The sequence below is a fragment of the Octopus bimaculoides genome, chromosome 7 (genome assembly GCF_046866305.1).
Source record: "Octopus bimaculoides isolate indiv1 chromosome 7, ASM4686630v1, whole genome shotgun sequence".
Lineage (NCBI taxonomy): Eukaryota > Metazoa > Mollusca > Cephalopoda > Octopoda > Octopodidae > Octopus > Octopus bimaculoides.
In genome coordinates, this window is record NC_142934.1 from 73,911,252 (window position 1) to 73,933,153 (window position 21,902).

At 36.5% G+C, this 21,902-nt stretch overlaps 1 protein-coding gene across 1 annotated transcript in view; it reads left to right on the top strand.

Annotated features, from left to right (window-relative positions):
* The window catches only part of LOC106876492 (dolichyl pyrophosphate Man9GlcNAc2 alpha-1,3-glucosyltransferase), a 33,265-nt gene that overhangs the window by 1,026 nt on the left and 10,337 nt on the right, over positions 1–21,902 (top strand). Inside the window, exons 2-6 of the mRNA XM_014925055.3 lie at positions 12,756–12,840; positions 14,680–14,769; positions 15,769–15,857; positions 18,133–18,215; positions 19,511–19,575. Coding sequence (XP_014780541.1) covers positions 12,756–12,840; positions 14,680–14,769; positions 15,769–15,857; positions 18,133–18,215; positions 19,511–19,575 — 412 coding nt within the window. The remainder of the gene's footprint in view (positions 1–12,755; positions 12,841–14,679; positions 14,770–15,768; positions 15,858–18,132; positions 18,216–19,510; positions 19,576–21,902) is intronic.

The following is a 21,902-nucleotide window of genomic DNA, read 5'->3' on the forward strand; positions in this document are numbered from 1 at the left end:
TCACGAATTTGATCCATTTGAATGTTTTGTACTTCATATTGGGAAATTATATTTATATAGATGTGAGGATATTCTGTGTGTGTGTGTATATATATATATATATATATATATATATATATATATATATATACATATATATTTTTTACTATTATTTTCGTCAGTCGACTTGTTCATCCCCACCTGTCGGTTTAACGAGGACGTTAGACGAATCTTGAATCCTATTCAAAATTAATTTAAAAATAAATTTGATCTTATTTTTTTGTTATTGAATCTCTCTCCGATCAGTAAATGTTCTGTTATTGTTAAGTTTCCTTGCTTAGTGGCATTTCTTCCTGCTTTACCTACGTTCTGAGTTCAAGCTCCGCCGAGGTCGACTTTACCTTTTATTCCTTTCGGGGCGGGGGTGGATAAAATAATTACCAGTTGAGCACTGGGGTCAGTGTATTTGACTTACCCCTTCCTTCAAATTTCAGGCGTTATGCCTATAGTGGAATTGATTATTAATTTTCCTTTAGAATAACACCAACTTTGACATCATTATGGCGAGCTGGCTGAATCGTTAGCACGCCGGGCAAAATACTTAGTGGCATTTCGTCCGTCTTCACGTTCTAAGTTCAAATTCCATCGAGGCCAACTTTGCCTTTCATCCTTTCGGAGTCAATAAGATAAGTAGTTGAGTACTAGGGTCAGTGTAATCGACTATCCCTCTTTCCCAAATTTTCAGGCCTTGTGTCTGTAGTAGAAAGGATTACACAAAGATGGCACATGATCAAAAATTTATTGGAAGGAAATATGCAATTGAATTAATGTTAGTATATACCCATTTCTATATTTTTTAAAATCAATCTTGGCTAGAAATGAATAAGTATGAAGTTTAAAGCTGTAAATCTGTATAACTGCGATAATGTAGTTTTAAATTTGATCTATTTTCTTTCTTTCCCTGCCCACATTGTGCTAAGTAGAATATATTTATAGCACAAACACGTTGTCTCTCCATCGCTCCTTTATATTTCTTTCTCTAGCCAACGAGAATCTCCACATAATCGCTTGACCAGTTAAAAATTGTAGCTAAATTTCCCTCAAATCATGTCCTTCCGTCTGAAACACCATTGGTCATTGATCTTAGTGATCAAGGCAGACCCGGAGTCAACATAACAATCACTTTCCATGAGCCTTCAAGTGAGCATCTATGTGATCCTTTGTCTTTCTAGAAATAACAGTTATATATCCCACTTTTCAGTCTTAAATATATTATCTGAATAAAAAGATTGGATGATCATGGCTGGATTGCTTTTAAATAATGATTTGTTGGTGCAGGACTAGCTTGGAACTAACATTTAATCTAGTTAATTCTTAACAGATCAATCATCACATGCTAAATTCAATACAATTCAATATCATGGTGCATTGCAAAACACCTTTCCTTGATAAATCTACTAAATATCTTAACTGAAACAAACTACAACTACATGGTTGCTCAAAACGCCCCCCACCCCCACCCCAAAAAACAGCTAAATCTCTCAAGTCACATGCCACCATCTTAAAAATATAAAGAAGACACTGGATAATGGTCCAAAATAGCTTTATAAGAAGGGGATGATGGCTATGACTCAAATAACTTTTGATTATAGGTCTGCTCAATCATGGTTAACCTGAAAGCTGCACAACACAACACTTTTCTTCAGTCGATGCCACTCAATTCTTCATGCAAGAACAGCTTTCATAATGACTACTTGTTTCAACAATCCATACCGAATGTCATTCAATCACAATAGTGATGAATGTGCTGTATTGTATACAACCCTTTAAGAGCTAAGATCATGAAAGAGCCTTTATGTCCGATGTTGCTAACAGATGGGCTGCTGCTGATGAGTGGGCCTTCAATATTTTCTAAAAACTTTTCAGATTTAACCCTTTAGCATTCAAATTACTCTGTCAAATGTTTTGAATTAATCTTGCATTAACTTGTAACTTTCAGATTTCAATTATGTGATTGTTTATTTTCAGAATGACGTTGTAGGGTAGGTGTGAGAGGCCTGATCCAGTCAGTTTATTTGTGTCTGATATGGCTGGTTTGAATGCTAAAGGGTTAATGTACTTGTGGGCCTTGAGCAATTGATAGCCTTTGGATAGTTTTTTGTATCATGATATGTTTGATTTTTGCTTACATAAGCATTGCCAGTGATGGAAATGGTGGATGGGTACATTTTTTTATTATCCTATACTTGTTTCAGTCATTGGATTGAGCCATGCTGGGACACTACCTTGAATAGTTTCTGTCAAACAAATTGTTCACGCCCCCAATACTTAAAGCCTGGTTCTTATTCTATTGGTCTCTTTTACTGGACTGCTAAGTTATAGGGACATAAAAAACACTAACGCTGGTTCTCAAGCTGTAGTGCTGGTCAAACACACATAAACACAGGTATAAGACAGGCTTCCACATAATTTCCATCTACCAAATTCATTCACAAGGAATTGGTCAGTTTAGGGATCATAGTAAGGTTCTGTACAATGGAATTGAATCTCAGATCACAGGGTTGCAAAGCTATTAGTTTCTTAACCACACAGACATGCCTGCACTCTTTAGGGATTTTTTTTGTAAGATATATAATACTTGAGCCGTGGGCAAATGTAAAAGAATCTGAATGGACCATTACAAAAAGAAGTTACTGATCCCTACTTTATGTAGTTGGTCAACCTGCTAGAAATAGTTGCCAAATCATTTTCAAAGCATACTGTACCATCTTTGGGAAGAAGGACACATTGGTTTAGCCTTTATCTTTTACTTCTTTCAGTCACTAGACTGCGGCCATCCTGGAACACCGCCTTGAAGAATTTTTAGTCAAATGAATCAATCCCCGTACTTATTTTTTCTCTTAATCCTGGTACTTGTATTGTCAGTCTCTTTTGTCGAACTAAGTTACAGGGACATAAACACACCAGCACCAGTTGTCAAGTTGTGGTGGGACACACACACGCATACATAAGCCCAAAGAAGTCGCACGACTCTACTGCAATGTATCATCAGATAAAAGGATGAGCCTATATGAGCAGGAGACTGTGCATGGATATGTTACTAGAAAGCTCCAAGATGATAGTAACATCGATCATCAAAGCAGTTTATCATGGACCAGTAGCCAGATGACTACCTCTCTCTTTGAAGGGTATGCGTTTGCAATCCAGGAACAGGAAATATCAACCAAGCACCTGATGTGCAAAAGCAGTAAAATGTGACAACCAATGTAGACTTTGTGGAATTAACACCAACGATATCACCCACATCATAAGCAGTTGTTCAAAAATGTATTATCTACCAATGAGACATGATGTTGTAGCTAGGACACTCTATAATGAAATCTGTTGGAAGGATAACCCAGAGGACAAAGAAATAAAAACCCACAGTATGGTAAAAGCCATAGCCACTCATAATAAAAAGGAATACTGGTGGAATGTCCCAGTGAAGACCTCAATAAAATGTAAGCACAATAGACCTGACATAATGATTTGGGATAGAGAAGAGAAAATGTGCACAGTTGTGGAAATTAGCTGCCCAACAGATGAAACTGAAGATTGGTGAAAAAGAGAATATCTACACTGAACTATTAAGAAATCTGCTGTTACTCTATTCAGATTACAAGTTAAAGTTTATACCTGTAATTATTGGGGCTCTGGGATATGTAACACACTGCCTAAATGCCAATCTTGAGAAATTAGGCTTCTCAAAACCAGAAAGAAGAAAGCTAATTCAACGACTACAGATCCAATCCATCACTGGAACTGTAAAAATCTATAAAACTTTCCAGAAGTTAATCATTTAAATATATATGAGTGTGTCTAGATATGAGAATACATAGATAAAGCAAAATATACGAATCTGCACATATACATACATACATACAAAAATACCTTGTTGTTGATGTTGAAATTCCAATGAAGGAGCCTTGGATCTAGGTTAGAAACTGGCTCTTTCTCTATTGGCAAGAAATCTTGAAATAAAACTGACCAATGACATACATACCTACATATATGTATATATACAATGGGCTTCTTTCAGTTTCCTTCTACCAAATGCACTCACAAGGCTTTAGTTGGCCCGAGACTATTGAAGAAGACACTTGTCCAAGGTGTCACACTGTGGGATTGAACCTGGAACGATTTGGTAGGGAAGCAAGCTTCTTACCACACAGCCACACTGTCCTGAGTGCATTGCCTGAGGAGGGTTATGGTTGGAATGTCTTTTGATCATAGGTCTGCTGAAGCATGGCTGACCTGATGTTGAACAACAACACCAACTTTATTGTATACTCATAACTCTGGTAACATTTCAGTTTGTAAAGACCTTTTGTTATATTCCAACCAGTCCAGGTATGGGCTCAATGGAATATCACTATTCAGGCCAGTTCTTATCTGGAGTTATTACCTTCCTAATTGGTTTCAAGGACCACATCTTGCTCATACATTTCATATTTGGCGTGGTCTCTATGATTGGATGCTATTTCCTAAACAACACTCGCATTACAGAGTGTATTGAGTACATTTTATCATGGCACCAGCACTCGTAAAAATATGAAGATAATGCTTAAGTGTTTTAACCCATTAGATTGTTAACTCAATGTTAGAAGACTTCCTGTCCATGTAATATTCTGTTAAGAGCATATTGGAGTTGTATCCCATATCTTTCTCCAGACCAACAAGAAGTTTTGAACTTAGCACTGCAATCTGATGAAACATTTATACATTAGTACTGTTTCTTGTAGCCATGGGCTGTACCTCCATATCATACCTACTTATTGCTAGTTTGCTGTTCTTTATCACTAGGTCAAGGTCAGCTCTGATGAACAGGTTTATGATTTAATGTGTCCCAGTCATGATTGTCCTGTTTCTTTTTTTATTTTTTATTTTTTATTTTTAGTGATTTATCTTTTACTTGTTTGAGGCATGAGGCTGTGGCCCTGCTGGGACACTACCTTGAAGAATTTTTAGTTGAATGAAACGACACCAGTACCTAGTATTTTTGCTAAGTCTGTTACTTATTCTATCAGTCCCTTTTGCCAAACTGCTAAGTTATTGGGATGTAAACACACCAATACTAGTCGTGAAGCAGTGGTGGGAGACAAACACAGACACAAAGATACACACACACACACACACACACACACACACACACACACACACACACACACACACGTGTGTGGTTTGATTTATAGTTAAAACATTTGGTGCAGTTAGAGTATAATCTTTTATCTAGGTTTGTATATAGCAGAGCATCACGGTAGAATACATTCCAGCTATTAGCTGTTTTTACCAATCTCATCTGGTTGTAACACCTTTGAAAAATATATGAATTCAGTAATATTGTCAAAGTAGTTTTGCTGTTACTTTCATTTGTGATCTCTATTGAGTAAATATTACTCGGAGTAATGTTGAATGTTAGATACTCCTGATCCATAAAAAATGTAATTAGTAATAGTTGAAAATCATCATCATCATTTTAATGTTCCCTTTCTCATACTTGCATGTCTTGAATGGAGTTTATTGTGGGAGATTTTCTATGGTTGGATGCCCTTGTTGTTGCCAACCCATACTCGTTTCCAAGCAAGGTAATGTTTCCCCATAGTCAGACATGTTTTTGCAGAATATTGAAAGTGAATAACACTGAGTGTATGTCAGTAACATTCATTTACAACTATCGTGCAATGTCGAGACAAGGAAACACGCACACATACACACACACACACACATGCACACATATGCAATGAACTTCTTTCAGTTTCTGTCAACCAAATCCACTCACAGGGCTTTGGTGGGCCCAGAATTATAGTAGTAGACACTTACTCAAGATGCCACAGTGGGACTGAACTTGAAACCATATGGTTGGGATGCAAACTTCTTAACCACATTGCTATAAAAGGTGGTGAATTGATCTGGTTCTGTGTACTTTGGTTTCAAATATCACTAAAGCTAACTTTGCCTTCATCTCTTTGGGTGTCAATAAAGTACCAGTAAATTACTGGAGCCAATTTTCCCCCTCATCTCTTTTTTACTCTCTGGATTGACAACCATGAAGTGGCCAAGAAAGAAGTGTTTGTATTGAGAGCTCTGCTAATCCATTGACCACCACTCTGGGAACATAAGATAAAAAAGAAGAATTACATTTCATAACAGAAATTTCTTGCTTTGACACACTACCCAGCACATCATCATCATCATCATTTAACATTTGTCTTTTATGCTGGCATGGATTAGATTGTTTGACAGGAACTGGCAAGCCAGAGGACTATATCAAGCTCCACTATCTGTTTTGGCATGATTTCTGTAGTTGGATACCCTTCCTAACATGAACAACTTATTTTCCAGTATATGACTAGTTTTTATCTTATAAAATCTGAAGAAATGAAAAAAACAACAAAACATGTTCCACTGGCAGGATTTGAACCAGGAATATGGTGGATCAAAGCTAATTACTGTTAGGCCTTTACTTTTGCTTTCTACTGTGTCTGCCTTTCCAACACTCCAGTATGTTTAGTAATAACGATTTCCAACATTGATACAAGCCCAGGAATTTATAAGGAAGAGGTATGATTATTTGAATTACCCGTGTTACATATTCTCTTGGAAATAGGTGAAGGTTGCCAACAGAAAGGGTATCCAACCATAGAAAATCTGCTTCAACAAATTCCGTCTTTATAAAGACTGGTAAAGTAGACGTTAATGATGATGATGCTCCATGTGAACAACCTACATGTGCACCAGTAGTAAATATCAAGATCTGAATATACAAGTATGAAATTTAGGATAATTTTCTGCACTGCCTTTGTCATAGTTTCATAGTCATACAACCTTAGCAATCAATGTCAGTTATTCTTCCATAACCAACACCCTCATATTCATTTATACCTTCTTCATAAATTTGCGTACATCTCCCATCATCTTTACTATTATCATAACTATTAATATCATTCTAATTATTACTGACTCCATTATATACACATCACCAACATTATCAACAGAGTCAACCAACAGTAAATCAACCATAGAAATAATACCTCATCTTACAAGACTAATACATTAAAGATAGTAATATCAATAGTATCATCTTAGTAATATTAATAGTATATCTTAAGGTGGTAACCTGACAGAAATGTTGCATGCTGCGCAAAATGCTTAGCAGCATTTTGTCCGTCTTTACACTCTTAAGTTCAAATTCTGCCAAGGTGGACTTTACCTTTCATCTTTTTGGGATCAATAAATTAAGTACCAGACAAATACTGAGGTCAATATAATCGACTTACTTACCTTCCTCCCCCAAAATTACTGGTCTTGTGCCAAAATTTGAAACCAATATTATTATTATTATTAGTATTGCAATCATTATTGTGAGGATTCATTTTATTACCGTTATTGAGGTGGCAAGTTGGCAGAATCATTAGCGTGCTGGGTAAAATGCTTAGTGGCATTTTGTCTGTTGTTTGGTCTGAGTTCACATGCTACTTGGGGTCATCTTTGCCTTTTATCCTTTCGGAGTCAATAATATAAGTACCAGTTGAACACTGGGGTCAATGTAATCGACTCATCCCCTCCCTCAAAATTGCTGCCCTTGTGGCAAAATTTGAAACCATTATCATTATTATCATGGAGTGAGTGAGAGTGCAGCACATGCCATCAAAGTGACACTAGGGTACAAATATACGAAGCCCAATATATCCACCTTGACTACTTGCCTGATAAGGGTACATCAGACATACAAGCATCACAACCACATGTGCGCAACGTGGTGATCTCATTAAGATAAACAGCCCCTGACCTTGCAGTTGGGGGCCCAGTTAGAATTTTCTTCTGGTCAAGTAGCCCATCCTGCTCAAAAGGTCCCTGAATAAGGGTTGTTCAAGGATGTTGAACGAAACACCCATGTTTCCAGAGGTGAATTATTCAAACCTCAAAGAATTCCTTTCAACACATGGCTATGATACTCCTCCACTACTTCGGCTCATGATCAGGGATGCCCATATTGTCAGCCAGCAAGGGACATGCTCAACTTAAAGTCAAGCAACTGACAAGCAAATCTGTAGTATTGAGCAGAATATTTTCTGTAGCCCATCTTTTGTACCAAGACAAAACATGTACATGATAACTCTTACATCAGGGCAGTTATTATTATTATTATTATTTAGCTGTCTTATTTTCATTGTGTGTTTTCACTACTCTACTAAGTGCAGTACTGTGTGTCTTAGGTTGTGCAGTGTTTTGTTTTGGTTATGTTAATTTTATTGTATTGAAAGTACTCTACATAATGTGTGCAGTGCTTAGTGATACGGTTTTCTGTATATTATACATATTTGCAAGTCCTGTGGTTTTGTCTATTTATTAATCTGCATGCTTTTTTTGATTATTCCCAAAGCCCCTATTATTATAGGGATTATTTCTGTTTTCAGGCTCTCTTAGATCTTTCTACTTAGATAATTTTTCCATATCTTTTAGAGATACATTATCATCCTTTGAAACTGATATATTAGTGAGGAGGTATTTCTTTTCCTGCTGGGTCTTGACAACAATAACTGTTCAGTTAGCCTTAATTTTCCTGTCTGTTTGTATTGGTGTATCCCAGAATATGGTTGCTTTGCCATTCGCAGAGAATTTTCTGGTGTATTTCTCTATCACCTTTTTCTGTTCACTAGTGAACTTCTTAAACATATAGACATTCCTATGCTTAATTTCATTCACTTATCTAATATTGAACATAGCTATAATATTGTAGTAACGCTGTGCGCATGCGTAGTCTCACGCATGCGTAGAATTAAACAACCAAGCGTTCCCGCTCAATTCATTCTCTTTCTTGCTGGCCAGCAATAGAGCATGGACGTGTCAAGAAGTGTCTCCAACACCCAACTCTGGAGACAGTCTCTTTACGTGTATAGCTGTCACTCTCCATCTTTCGGACTTACACTCGACAGCTCGCTTACACCTACATAACAACGTCCCAGCAACTATGCTCACACAATCAGAAGCTGTAACAACAAGAGCTAAAGATGTATATATTTACCACCTGAATAAATGTTGTATAAGTTGATAGTCTGGAGTTCAGCGTTCCGTTATATTTTTTAATTTTATATAGGAAAGTCAGGTATACATCTAATGATGTATAACCAACTTTCCTATACTGAGTTGGGTGTTGGAGACACTTCTTGACACATCCATGCTCTATTGCTGGCCAGCAAGAAAGAGAATGAATTGAGCGGGAACGCTTGGTTGTTTAATTCTACGCATGCATGAGGCTACGCATGCACACGGCGTTACTACAGGGCTCCCTTGCCAGTGCGAGAAACGCACGATAATATTAAATCTGTTAGAACGCCTGAGGCAGGATGGCCACTGAAAACCACCCACAAGAATGTAGCACAAAACACACACAAAGAAAAATGAAAGAAATGAATGTGTACTCGTGAGAACATGCATGCAATGTATAAATGAAATGACAATGACAAAACAACCGTGATGACAACTGTCCAGGAAACTGGAATCACGTGATGTAAAAGTCTGATTGTTTGTTTTCCCTGAAAGGAAAGAAAAATGTACGAGTGCACAAGTGTGTGTGTGAGTGAAAACACAGAACAAGTGAAAGTGTCTGTAGAGACAAAAAATCCAGTTCGTATAAAAGTTACACAAGTTGATTTTTGAATGTCCGTACTCAGGAAGTTGTGGTCAAGGAGCAGAGCTATAGTTGAGTGTCGGATGCTAGTTTCGACCTGTTACCTGGTACTAGGTATCTTAGTCGGTTGGCTCTTGCTATTTTCCGTGAGGGGATGTCCCACTCATACAGTGAAGATAAAACCGAGTGTTTGATATATATATTTGTGCTGCATTTTCTGCGTGGTTTCGGTGGCCATCTCGCCTCAGACGTCCCTCCAAAATTTTTTAATTTCGTGTTCCACACTCAAGGGGGAGCCATTGTAGTGACGTCATATTGGCGCCAAAAGGCATAGGCACCATTGCTGAATCCTTAACCACGCATGCGTGGGTTTTCAACATCGAAGCGTTCCCGCTATTAGACTGTCTCTTTACCAAGCCAGACAGCGACCAAACAAGACGTCTAAGCAGGCTCTCCCATTTGAGTGTGGTTGAACCAAGTTGTCTCTACAATGACACCAGCTCGAGGAACCGTATATCTACATTTCAGGCTACTCTAAAACCGGACGATTGGTAGCTGTTTTATTTTCCACCGTACAATAAATATTTGTTGTTGTTGATCAGTTTGGAGTTTCTGCGTTCAGTTCTCTTCCAATTTAATATAGGAAAGTTAGGTGTATATCTAAAGATATATAACCCACTCTCCTAAAATATCATGTTCAAAAATAAGAAAATGAAATTAAAGAATATATTACACACTGTAAAGGGGTTGGTGTTAGGAAGGGCATCCAGCCAAAGAAACCATGCCAAACTTGATGCAGTCATCTGACTTGCCAACTCCTGTCAACCATCCAACCCATGCCAGCATGAAAAACAGGCATTAAATGATGATGATGATTGATCATGATTTAATGCCAATCATAGATGCTATATGAAATTAAATGTATTGGCCTGACATACTGTTCACAGAGGTGCTTATTTTGTTCTATTAATTTGTAATTTATTGCTGAAAAAAATAAATATATATCAGTGTGTAAGTCAATAAGTATTAACTGTAATATTACTTAATACTTATCACTCATAACTATCCTAGTAGTTGCTAGTGACCTTCTAAGTAGATTTTTGTGAATTTGGCTTTAAAATTTGCACCTGATTATGACCTAAGGCTGAAATGGTCATTATACAAATTTTAAAATGATATATATAATCATTTAATGTCTGTTTACCATGCTTAGATGGTTTAACAGGATCCACTGAGCTGCAATGCAGTCGCATTGTCAGCTTTGGCATGGTTTCTATGGCTAGGTGTCCATTTTAATACCAATAACTTTACAGTGTATACAGTGTTTTTTGTTTTTTTCTTTTGGTGACACCAGCACTAATAATGTTGCCAAATAGCTTGCAAGACAAAGTAAAAAAAGTAAAATGAAAAGATGTGGACAACCCTCACCCCTTCTGAAAGTTTTTGGTATTGATTCGCTTTTGAAAATTTTTCAAGACTTATGTTTTAAAGATCTGAGATAATGATTCTTAAAAAAAATGTGTAACATAAATCTGAAAACATATTTTTCAAAAAATAATGTTAAATCTGAAAAATTCTTGGAAGAGAGGTGGGACAGTCCTCCTCCCTGATCCAAAGTTTTTCTTTTGTTTTAAGCACCTAGAATACTTAAAGCATACACAGTTGAAGAAATTGCAATTTTTGGTATTCTAGATAATTTCCAACTCTATTATTTAGGAATGCCTCTGTGTGTGAGAGTGTATACACATGTATGTATATATATATATATTTTTATATATATATATATATATATATATGTAAGTATGTATATATAAGCTTTTACACAATTTCAATTCATGAAATTTCAAAATTCCAATCCCAAGACATTGTATAGTAAGGTCAAACCAACCTAGAACCATGTAATTTCCAAATGAACTTTATGGTCACAGTGATAGATTTGACACTCTACAACAATAAGCCAACAAAGATACCTCTACGTAGTCACTCAATCTTCTAGAAATAGCATCCCAAATCTCCCTCAGATTTCACCCTAACATCTTCAGTAAAATGTATATGGCCCTGGATTCCCGGTAGATAAGAAAACGACATGATGATCACAGCTAGAACGCCTTTGGTCATAGATCTAACTGATCAGGGTTGACCTAATGCTAAATAGCAGCCAAATGCCCTCGAATCATACCTTACTGTCATAAAGTAAATAGAAAGGACAATATAGTCAAAGTTTACAAAAATATGAGCGGTCAAAGGTGGATCATTTTTCTGCTTAATCAGGGCTAATGATAACAGTAACAATACTTTATCCACTGGTCCTTACTTAACTTCATCATCTTCATCATTTTTTTATGTCCAGCTGCAAGAACTCAGATTATTTATCCTTTTAGTTATGTTGATGCCAATTTTTTGTCATTCCTGTGTAAAGAACTTGAAGTTTAAGATTGTTTCCTTCATATCTGTTGTGATTGTGTGTTATAATAACAAATTAACAAATTACCTGAGAAATTTTATAATACCTTTGTGGTCAGATGCTATGACATGGCTGTGTTAAATTTGTCTGAAATCTGTAACTCTTTCATTAGCACCTTAGCATTCAGATTACCCTGTCAAATGTAATGCTTATTTATTCACATTGTTTTGAATTAATCAAGCAGTATCTCATAGTTTCAAGATTTCAATGATGTGATTGTTTTTTTTTTTTTTTAGAATGACATTGTTGGGTAGGTGTAAGAGACCATATCTGGCCATTTCAAACTTAAAACAGGTGGAATATTTTCGGCTGGATATGGCCAGTTTACATGCAAAGGGGTTAAGATGTCAATAGTTCTATGTTGAAATGGTGAAGCCACATTTACATCCTCTGTAAACATTATGTCCTGTATTTCTGAATTTTAGTGGAATAAAAAACCAAAAACTAAAAAACTTCTTATTTGAGAAACCATACAACATAGTCTGGTAAACAATAAACATAAAACAGTAAATGAACAATTGTAAATGAAGTAATTTACATTGTTGAGCTTTTGAAATTTTCAGTATTAGATATATATATAAAAAGGTGAAAGCACCATTTTTCCAAAATTAACAGAAATACATTTTCTCCCTTTTATTCTAGGTGCTGGCAAACCACCAATGTTTGGTGACTTTGAAGCTCAGAGACATTGGATGGAAATCACCTATAATCTTCCAGTTAAAAAATGGTAAGTAAATAGAAGAAATATTTCACTTACTCTAATTGTTATCACCATTATTCCCATCATTTTCTTATTAATGTGGGTTGTATTGGTTTATTTAGCTAAATTTGTTGTCAAAAGCTCCAGAGTGTAAAGAGCTATCACATTGGAGACCCAAATTTAGAAGAAAGAAAAATTTATATAAACAAATAACATCAACACTACCAATAATAATGATAAATTTCTTTCTATCTCATTTTGCTTTTCTGTTTTTCATTTCGAATGTTACTATATTTACATCTTATGTGTGTGCGCGCACACACACACACATGGCTGGTGTTAAGTAGGGCACCCAGCCATAGAAACCATACCAATGTCGACATTGAAGCTCAATACAGCCCTGCAGCTCATCAGAACCTGTCAAAGCAGCCAACTAATACCAACATGGAAAACTAATGTTGAATACTAACCATGATGACATATATGACATTGATATGGGTGGGTAGTTAAAAAGTTTGCTTTGCAACCTTGTGGGTTGGGGTCCAGTTCCACTGCATCACACTTTGGGCAAGTATCTTCTACTACAGCTCCAGGGCAACCAAATCCTTGAGTGGATCCAGTGGACAGAAACAGAAAGAAGCTTATCATATATGTGTATGTCTCTTCTTGACATTGTGTGCTAGTTGGAAATGAATGTCACCATTTTACATGCAACATTGTTCATTTGCAATCTTCTGTGAATACATGTCTGACTATCATTGATGTGTTCTTGTTTAAACAACTAAGGGAAATATTACCTCACTTGGAAATGGGTGAAAGCTGGAAACAGGATGAGAAGCTAGCAGTAAAAAATCTACCTTCATAAATTTCATTTGATCCATGCAGGCATGGAAAAGTGGAGACTATATAGATGCTACCTTGGCATGTGATCTACAAGGGAGATTACTTTAGGTTACTTTTTAGTTTATTTTTCAATTTCTAAAATCTGTAAGATGCTGGCTAAAGATTTTTACAATGTAATCACTGACAAGATGAAAGCAGTTGCATTTTTAGAAAAAAACAGCACTAAATTCACATAATTTCTTAAGAGAAAGAAAGGTGTCACTTTGGCATGTGATCTACAGTTTCAAGGGAGATTACTTTAGGTTACTTTCTTGTCTACTTTGTGTTAGTGCTGTATTCCATGTGATCTACGTGAGCAAATTTACTTTGGTAGATGATCTATGTACTTATTTTAATTGTTGTATGGTTTTCTTATTAGAATAGTAAGAATTTTGAAAAAATACATTTACAATGCTAAATATATACAAAATAATTTAAAAAGTAACCTAAAGTAATCTCCCTTGTAGATCACACACCAAAGTAGCACCAACTATATGTGTGTGTGTGTGTGTGTAGATTTATAATAAGTATCACATCAATGTTATAATACTTAATTCATTAACATTTTTAGCACATTAAATTAATTAGCCTTGTTTTTGATATTTTCAGTGTCATTAATCATAATACTTTTATCATAACACATACATTACTCATTTACTTTCATCAAAAAAATTGGAAGTTATGATAAAAGTATTATTATGAATAATGAGGCTAACTAATTTAATGTGCTAATAATTTTAACGAATTAAGTATTATAACATTGATGTGATACTTACTGTATGCCTACTTTTGCATCCTCTGTATGTATGTATATATATATATATATATATATATATATATATATATTTGCCAAAACTACGATATAGAGTGACCAGCTTACATATAATATATTAAATTATGAATATCAATATAATCGACTAACCCTCTCGCTCAATAAAAATTCTGAATAAAATGCGATTATATATTGATGTTATTTATTTGTAGGTACCATAACTCCACTGATAATGATCTCATGTATTGGGGCCTTGATTATCCCCCCTTAACAGCTTACCACAGCTGGATTATGGGGGCAATGTAAGTTGATATTTTTTTTTTTTTCTTTCTGACTTCTTTTGTGTCTTATTGTCTTACCGTCCGAAATATTTTTTCATATGACTAGTTTTTTTTCTCTTATTTTTTAAACCTCATTCGTAAGAATCATACAATTTTTGTTTTGAATTCTCAGTTTTCACTCTTTTCTGAAGTTTTAATGTTAGAAAACTTGTTTAATGTATTGTTACTATACATGGACAAACCAGCTTGAATGAGGCCTTATATGGTCATTCTACCTCCTGCAAATAACGGGTCAATCTTCCTCAAACTACACCATACCATTTCAAAAAGCAGAAGGACGCTGTGGATAATGTAGTTCTAGATATTCTGGATGACTGCAGTTGAAATAAGCTTTAGTCATAAGCTGTGTTGTTTAAGATTGATGTAGAGCTAAACAATTATGATTGGATCCTGTAATGAAGTATTGATATCACCCACTACATTCTTGGAGCAGTTGGTATTAAGAAGGGCATCCAGTTGTAAAAACTTTGCAGGATCAGATTGGAGACTGTTGCAGCCTTCTGGCTTGCTAGCCCTCAGTCAAACCGTCCAACCCATGTCAGCATGGAAAGCAGACGTTAAACAATCATGCTGATGATGATGATATATCCAGTAATATTACACAACATAGGATACCACAATTTGTGCCATATCATACTATACCAAACCTGTATTTTCAAACTGTGAAATCTTGGTCACATTCACAAATATATTGGGAGTAGTTCCTTGCAAGGTACAATGGAATTCTAATAGGAGATCTTTTAGATTTTTTTCTTGTTTAGTATCTTAACTTCTATTTCTTTTATGTCTTCAAAAAGCAGCATCAAAACATGTGAAGGCACTGGAGATAAAAGTAAACTTAGATTGATGCCATTTCAATTGATTATTATTGAATTAACTGATATGTCCTACTTGTATAATTAACATACCAAAATTGCATACATGTGCGTGTGGATTTACATCTTCCAATTTTCGTTGTAGTTCACATTACATTAACCCTGACTGGGTTGCTCTCCATTCTTCTCGAGGTCTTGAAAATCCACTTCACAAGTTATTTATGCGATATTCAGGTAATTCTGATTTGACATTTTATAAATTTAATGACTGTGTGTGTGTGTGTGTGTATTACTTTTGAAACTGAAAACACTTTAGTAGTTACTCTAGCACTCTAATTTTGTGTATAACACTGGTAAAACTGTTTGAGAAGTAATATACATGAAACTCAAATACTTGAGTAATTATGTAAGTATGTTCAGCACTTTAAAAAAATACATTTTTGTGCTTTAAGATGAAATGGTGGGAATGCTACATCAAAAGGATCAAAGGTCCTTCCTAAGCCATAGGCTTATAAAGATGGTTTCTTGGATTCCGTAACCTCTCTTTCTGCCCCACTGGATGGGACACCAGTCTGTTGCAGAATTACTCACTTCTATCAGCTGAGTGGACTTGAGCAATGTGAAATGAAGTGTTTCCGTCAAGAACACAATGTAACGTCCAGCCCAGGAATTGAAACCGCAATCTTACAATTATGGGTGCAAACCTCTAACCACTTAGCCATGCTCCTCCACACTTAGCCATGCCCTTCCACACACACACACACAGACACAGATATATATACATTCAATGGAGATCAATAAAAAAAATACCAAACAGAAATAAACTTTAGGCTTAGTGTGGTTAACTAAAATCCTTGAAAGAGATGCCCCAGTATGGCCACAGTTCAATAGCTGATACTAGTCATCAAATATGAGATTTTATTACTCTCTCTGCTCAGGTTACTATGTACCTTCTCTACAACAACACACTTGTTTCTGTCTCTCTGTTTCACTATAACTTTTCATCATCTGATACAAGATCACCTCCTCCAATGCCCTCTCCCCTCTCAAAGGATCTTTGTTTTGCAAGTTACTTGGTGACCCTGTCAGTGCTGGTGCCACTTAAAAAGCATCATGTCCGCATTGTAAAGTGGTTAGCATTTGGAAGGGCATCTGGCTGTAAAAACTATGTCAAAACTGACCTCACATGTGCTTGTACCACGTAAAAAGCACTCAGTCCACTCTGCTAGGTGGTTGCTGTAACAAAGGGCATCCATCCATAAAAATCCTGGCCAGCTCCTGTCAAACCATCCAACCCATGTCGGCATGGAAACCAGACATTAAATGATGATGATGATGATATTACATTGTTTTCACTTCTCATATAAATACACGTTGATTACACTGTGATGTAAACTCTGACAAGTCTCTTGACTGTTTTACATACATTGCTAATGAATGGTCAAACAAATATTTGGTTCAGTACTTGTGTAAGAAATCTTTGCTGCTGTTGTTGTTGGTGTTCATGTAGTTCTAAGACAGCAACCTAACAGAATCATTAGCATACTGGGCAAAATGCTTAGCTGCATTTCATCCAATTTTACATTCTGAGTTCAAATGCCACTAAGGTCAGCTTTGCCTTTTACTGTTTCAGGGTCACTAAAATACTAGTTGAGTAGTGGGGTTGATTTAATTCACTTAGTCCTTCTCTCCAAACTGCTGGCCTTGTGCCAAAATTTGAAATTATTATTATTAATTGTACCAGTGGAACATTAAAAGCACATCCAAGCATGATCGTTGCCAGGACTACGGATTGGCTCCTGTGCCTGTTGCACGTAAAATGACCATTCGAGCATGATCGTTGCCAGCGTCGCCTTACCGGCACATGTGCTGGTGACACGTGAAAATCATTTGAGCATGGTTGTTGCCAGAACAGCCTGACTGGCCCTCGTGCCAGTGGCGCATAAAAGCACCCACTACACTCTCAGAGTGGTTGGCGTTAGGAAGGGCATCCAGCTGTAGAAACTTTGCCAGATCAGGTTGAGCCTGGTGCAGCCTCTGGCTTACCAGTCCTCAGTCAAACCGTCCAACCCATGCCAACATGGAAAGTGGACGTTAAATGACGATGATGATGATTTGTTGAGGTGGTGAGCTGGTAGAACTGTTAGCATGCTGGGAAAAATGTGTAGCTGCATTTCATCTGTTTTTATATTCTGAGTTCAAATTCCACCAAGGTCAACTTTGCCTTTCATCTTTTTATGGTTGGTTTAATAAATACCAGTCAAGTACTGGGTCAATGTAATTCAAAATTGTGGGCCTTGTGCCAAAATTTGAAACTATTATCATTATTTGTTGTATTTCATCCTTTGATCTTAGCCAAGAAAAGAAATCATTATTATTATTATTAGATAATGCGAAGAGCGCGGTACGATTGCAATATTTTATTGGTTGAATGATACTTCGACAGCTAGCCTGTCTTTCTCGAGTTCAAAATGAAAAGTGATATTATTATTATTTTCTTTCTTCCCAGTTATCTTCTCAGATCTTCTACTTTACATCCCTGCTGTTTGTCTGTTTATGTACCACAGTTATAGAAAGGACAGCAAAAAATGTGTAAGTACTTGTGTTTTAGTATTTTAAATTTTACCTTCTTCAACTTTTGTAAACATGACCTAAATCATCATTATTTTGTATCCACTTTTCTACACAAATATTAACGATGATAATAATAATGGTTACTACTGTATAGTCTTTAAACTTTTATTCTTATTCTACCTTAACTTTTATTCTTATTCAGCTGTTTAAATAAATAGGAGTTAAAATATATTACCAAACAATTCTTCAGATATTTTATGCACCTGTTTGATCTTTCGTGGTTTTGCTTTTTTTAAAACTTTTCCCATGGCATTAGGAATTAAAATGATCAATGAGATAAGCCATTCAGATGTTGGCTCATAGGTCATTGGCAAGAAATATAAATCTCTTTGCCTTTGTCTGTGTGACTAACAGCAGATTTCACTCAAGTTAGTTACTTGAGGAGTTAATATTTATGCAATAACATCAACAATATAAAATTTGTATATAAATTTAGAAATCAATATAAAACAGTGTAAAAGGCTCAGTAGTTACTAGAACACCATTTGTCTATTTTTGGTTATCCCAGGTCTACCTTGATGAAGCAGGACTTCAATTAAGACATTCTTCATATGTGTATCCTAGTCCCATCTTTTATCTATAGTGTATGAAATTTTAATTCAAGTTCCATAGTTAATTTCTTTAAAATTGGATCTACTTCAACTCCACTATCTTTTCATGTATAAAAATAATAGTTATATCAGGTGAAATTTTCATCCATCATCTCTGTCTACTATTCATTAGAGAGTTGAGGTGGTAGCATCCTCAAGCACCTCCTCCAAAAGGTCCTATCAGAAGCAATCATCATTACACTTTCTGGTTGGATTCACAAGTATGACCAACTGAGACTGGATATTATCCAAACATCTCATTCCTGGTCTACTTCTAGGTTGTCTCAGCTTGAAGAATTCATCTTGTGATTCTTTCCTGCAACATTCTAATCATATATCCATAGTACTAGAACTGTGACCTCTCAATGCAGAGGAATAGTGGCTTGACCTGGAGAAACTCACTGATCTCCAAGCTATGCACTCTGTTAAGTAACGTCACTCTAGAGAGCCTTCAGAGGAGTTCCATTTTGATTGCTAGTATTCACAATCATTCTTTTCTGTCATTACCCAATATTTATCACCATCAGTGAAGATAGGCACAGAAACTGAACTAAGGATAACAAAGTTTGAATAAAAATGATTGCTTTCAGCTTAGATTGATATATGTTTTTCAAATATTTTTCTCTCAGAATAAACATTTTTCTTTCTTATTTTGATTTAAAGCTACTGTCTACAGCCTGTGCCTTGATTTACCCTGGACTAATTCTGATTGACCATGGACATTTCCAGTATCCTTTTGATGTTTAGCACATAACAGTACTGTTTTTACTATAATTACACTGGAAGATTTAACCAAGAGTGCCTTCTGCATAAAGAACATATAGTTATATACAGGCTAACTTACTGAATGTAGTGAGGTGAAAATAATTTCTAGCTGAAATTATTCCCATAATTCATAATTAATAATGACACCCCAAGTATCTCTGTCAAACCCATGCTGACATGGAAAATGGATGTTAGTGATGATGAGTGAAAATTCATCTCAAAAGGATAGGGGAGGGAACTTTGAAATTTTAATTGCCCAAAAGTTAAATGGAGAAAGAAGTTAATCTGATCTTTTGGTAGCTATGGTGACAACTCTGGACAGGTTTCAGTATCATCAGATCTCCTCAGCAGAACATAAGACAGATTCTTCCACCTCAGCTGCATATTCTCATTTAATTTTAATCATTTTACAATAGGTTACATTAGGAATCAATGATTTATTTTTGTTATGATCCACTTTTGATTACATGTGCCCAGGGTTCACATATATATCATATCACATTGATTCATTTATTTAATGTTCATTTTTCTTTGCTAGCATAGGTTGGAAGAGATTTGTTAATGGCGTATTATTTTTACAGCTGGATACTCTTCTTTCACTATCCTTTGTTCTTTTAGTAAGGAATTTTTGTACCATTTGTCTTTCCCAGATGACAAGACTCATCATTAATCTCTGTATAAATCCTAAAGTGTTTCATAATATAGTTATAACAGATTTTCTGGAAGTATTCATTCTAAAGTCTTTGCAGATTACTGATTTTTCTGAACTAGGCATGGTTACACTTTAAATTAAACAAATATTAAATTTACTTAAATAATTAGATGAAATTCAAGTACTTGTGCATTATTATAAATGATACAAGAACAATATACACTCAGGGCACACAGGAATTAGACTTTCTCAAATGGCCAGGAGGCTTGCTTGAGGTTGTCAAGTTTCTGCTACCTAGATGACCAAATTAGCAATGGTGGAGGATGTTCTAAAAGCATTGTTGCTAGAATAAGAATAGTTCAACGACTTATTAACCTCTGTTGGCAATAAAAGGACTTTCTCTGAGTGAAAGACAGATTGTATGATGCTTGTGTACGAATGGCTATACTCCATGGTAGTGAGGCATGGGTTCTGAATGCAGAAGACATGCATAGACTTGAGAGGAATGAAGCTAGTATGCTCTGCTGGATGTGCAACATCACTGTGCATGTACGACAAAGTGCAAATGTACTGAGAGAAAAGTTAGGCATAAGAGGAATCAGATGCAGCATGCAAGATAGAAAACTACGTTGGTTTGGACAGGTGATGCATATGAATGTAGACAGCTGTATAAAAAAGTGCCAATCACTGAAAGTGGATGCTACCTGTGGAAGTGGGTGACTCAGGAAGACATTGGATGAAGTAGTGAGGACTGATCTCCGGATGTTGGGCCTCATGGAGGAAATGGCAATGAACTGAGATGTCTGGTGATATGTGGTTCTTGAGAAGACCCACCCACCTCAGTGAAACAGTTCTGGGAGTGTTGTGTGTTCCACCTATATGTAACATCATCATCATCATCATCGTTTAACGTCCGCTTTCCATGCTAGCATGGGTTGGACGATTTGACTGAGGACTGGTGAAACCGGATGGCAACAGCAGGCTCCAGTCTAATTTGGCAGAGTTTCTACAGCTGGATGCCCTTCCTAACACCAACCACTCAGAGAGTGTAGTGGGTGCTTTTACGTGTCACCCGCACGAAAACGGCCACGCTCGAAATGGTGTATTTTATGTGCCACCCGCACAAGCCAGTCCAGGGGCACTGGCAACGATCTCGCTCGAAAATCCTACGGGAGCCAGTCAGGCGGTACTGGCAACGGCCACGCTCAAAATGGTGCATCTCATGTGCCACCCGCACAAGAACCAGTCCAGGGGCACTGGCAACGATCTTACTTGGCTTGCCGGGTCTTCTCACGCACAGCACATTTCCAAAGGTCTCGGTCAGTAGTCATCGCCTCGGTGAGGCCCAATGTACGAAGGTCTTGCCTCACCACCTCAGCCCAGGTCTTCCTGGGCCTACCTCTTCCACGGGTTCCCTCAACTGTTAGGGTGTGGCACTTTTTCACGCAGCTATCCTCATCCATTCTCACCACATGTCCATACCAGCGCAATCGTCTCTCTTGCACACCACAACTGATGCTTCTAATGTTCAGCTTTTCTCTCAAGATACTTACACTCTGACGGGTATTCACATTGACATTACACATCCAACGGAGCATACTGGCTTCATTCCTTGCGAGCTTACGTATGTCCTCAGCA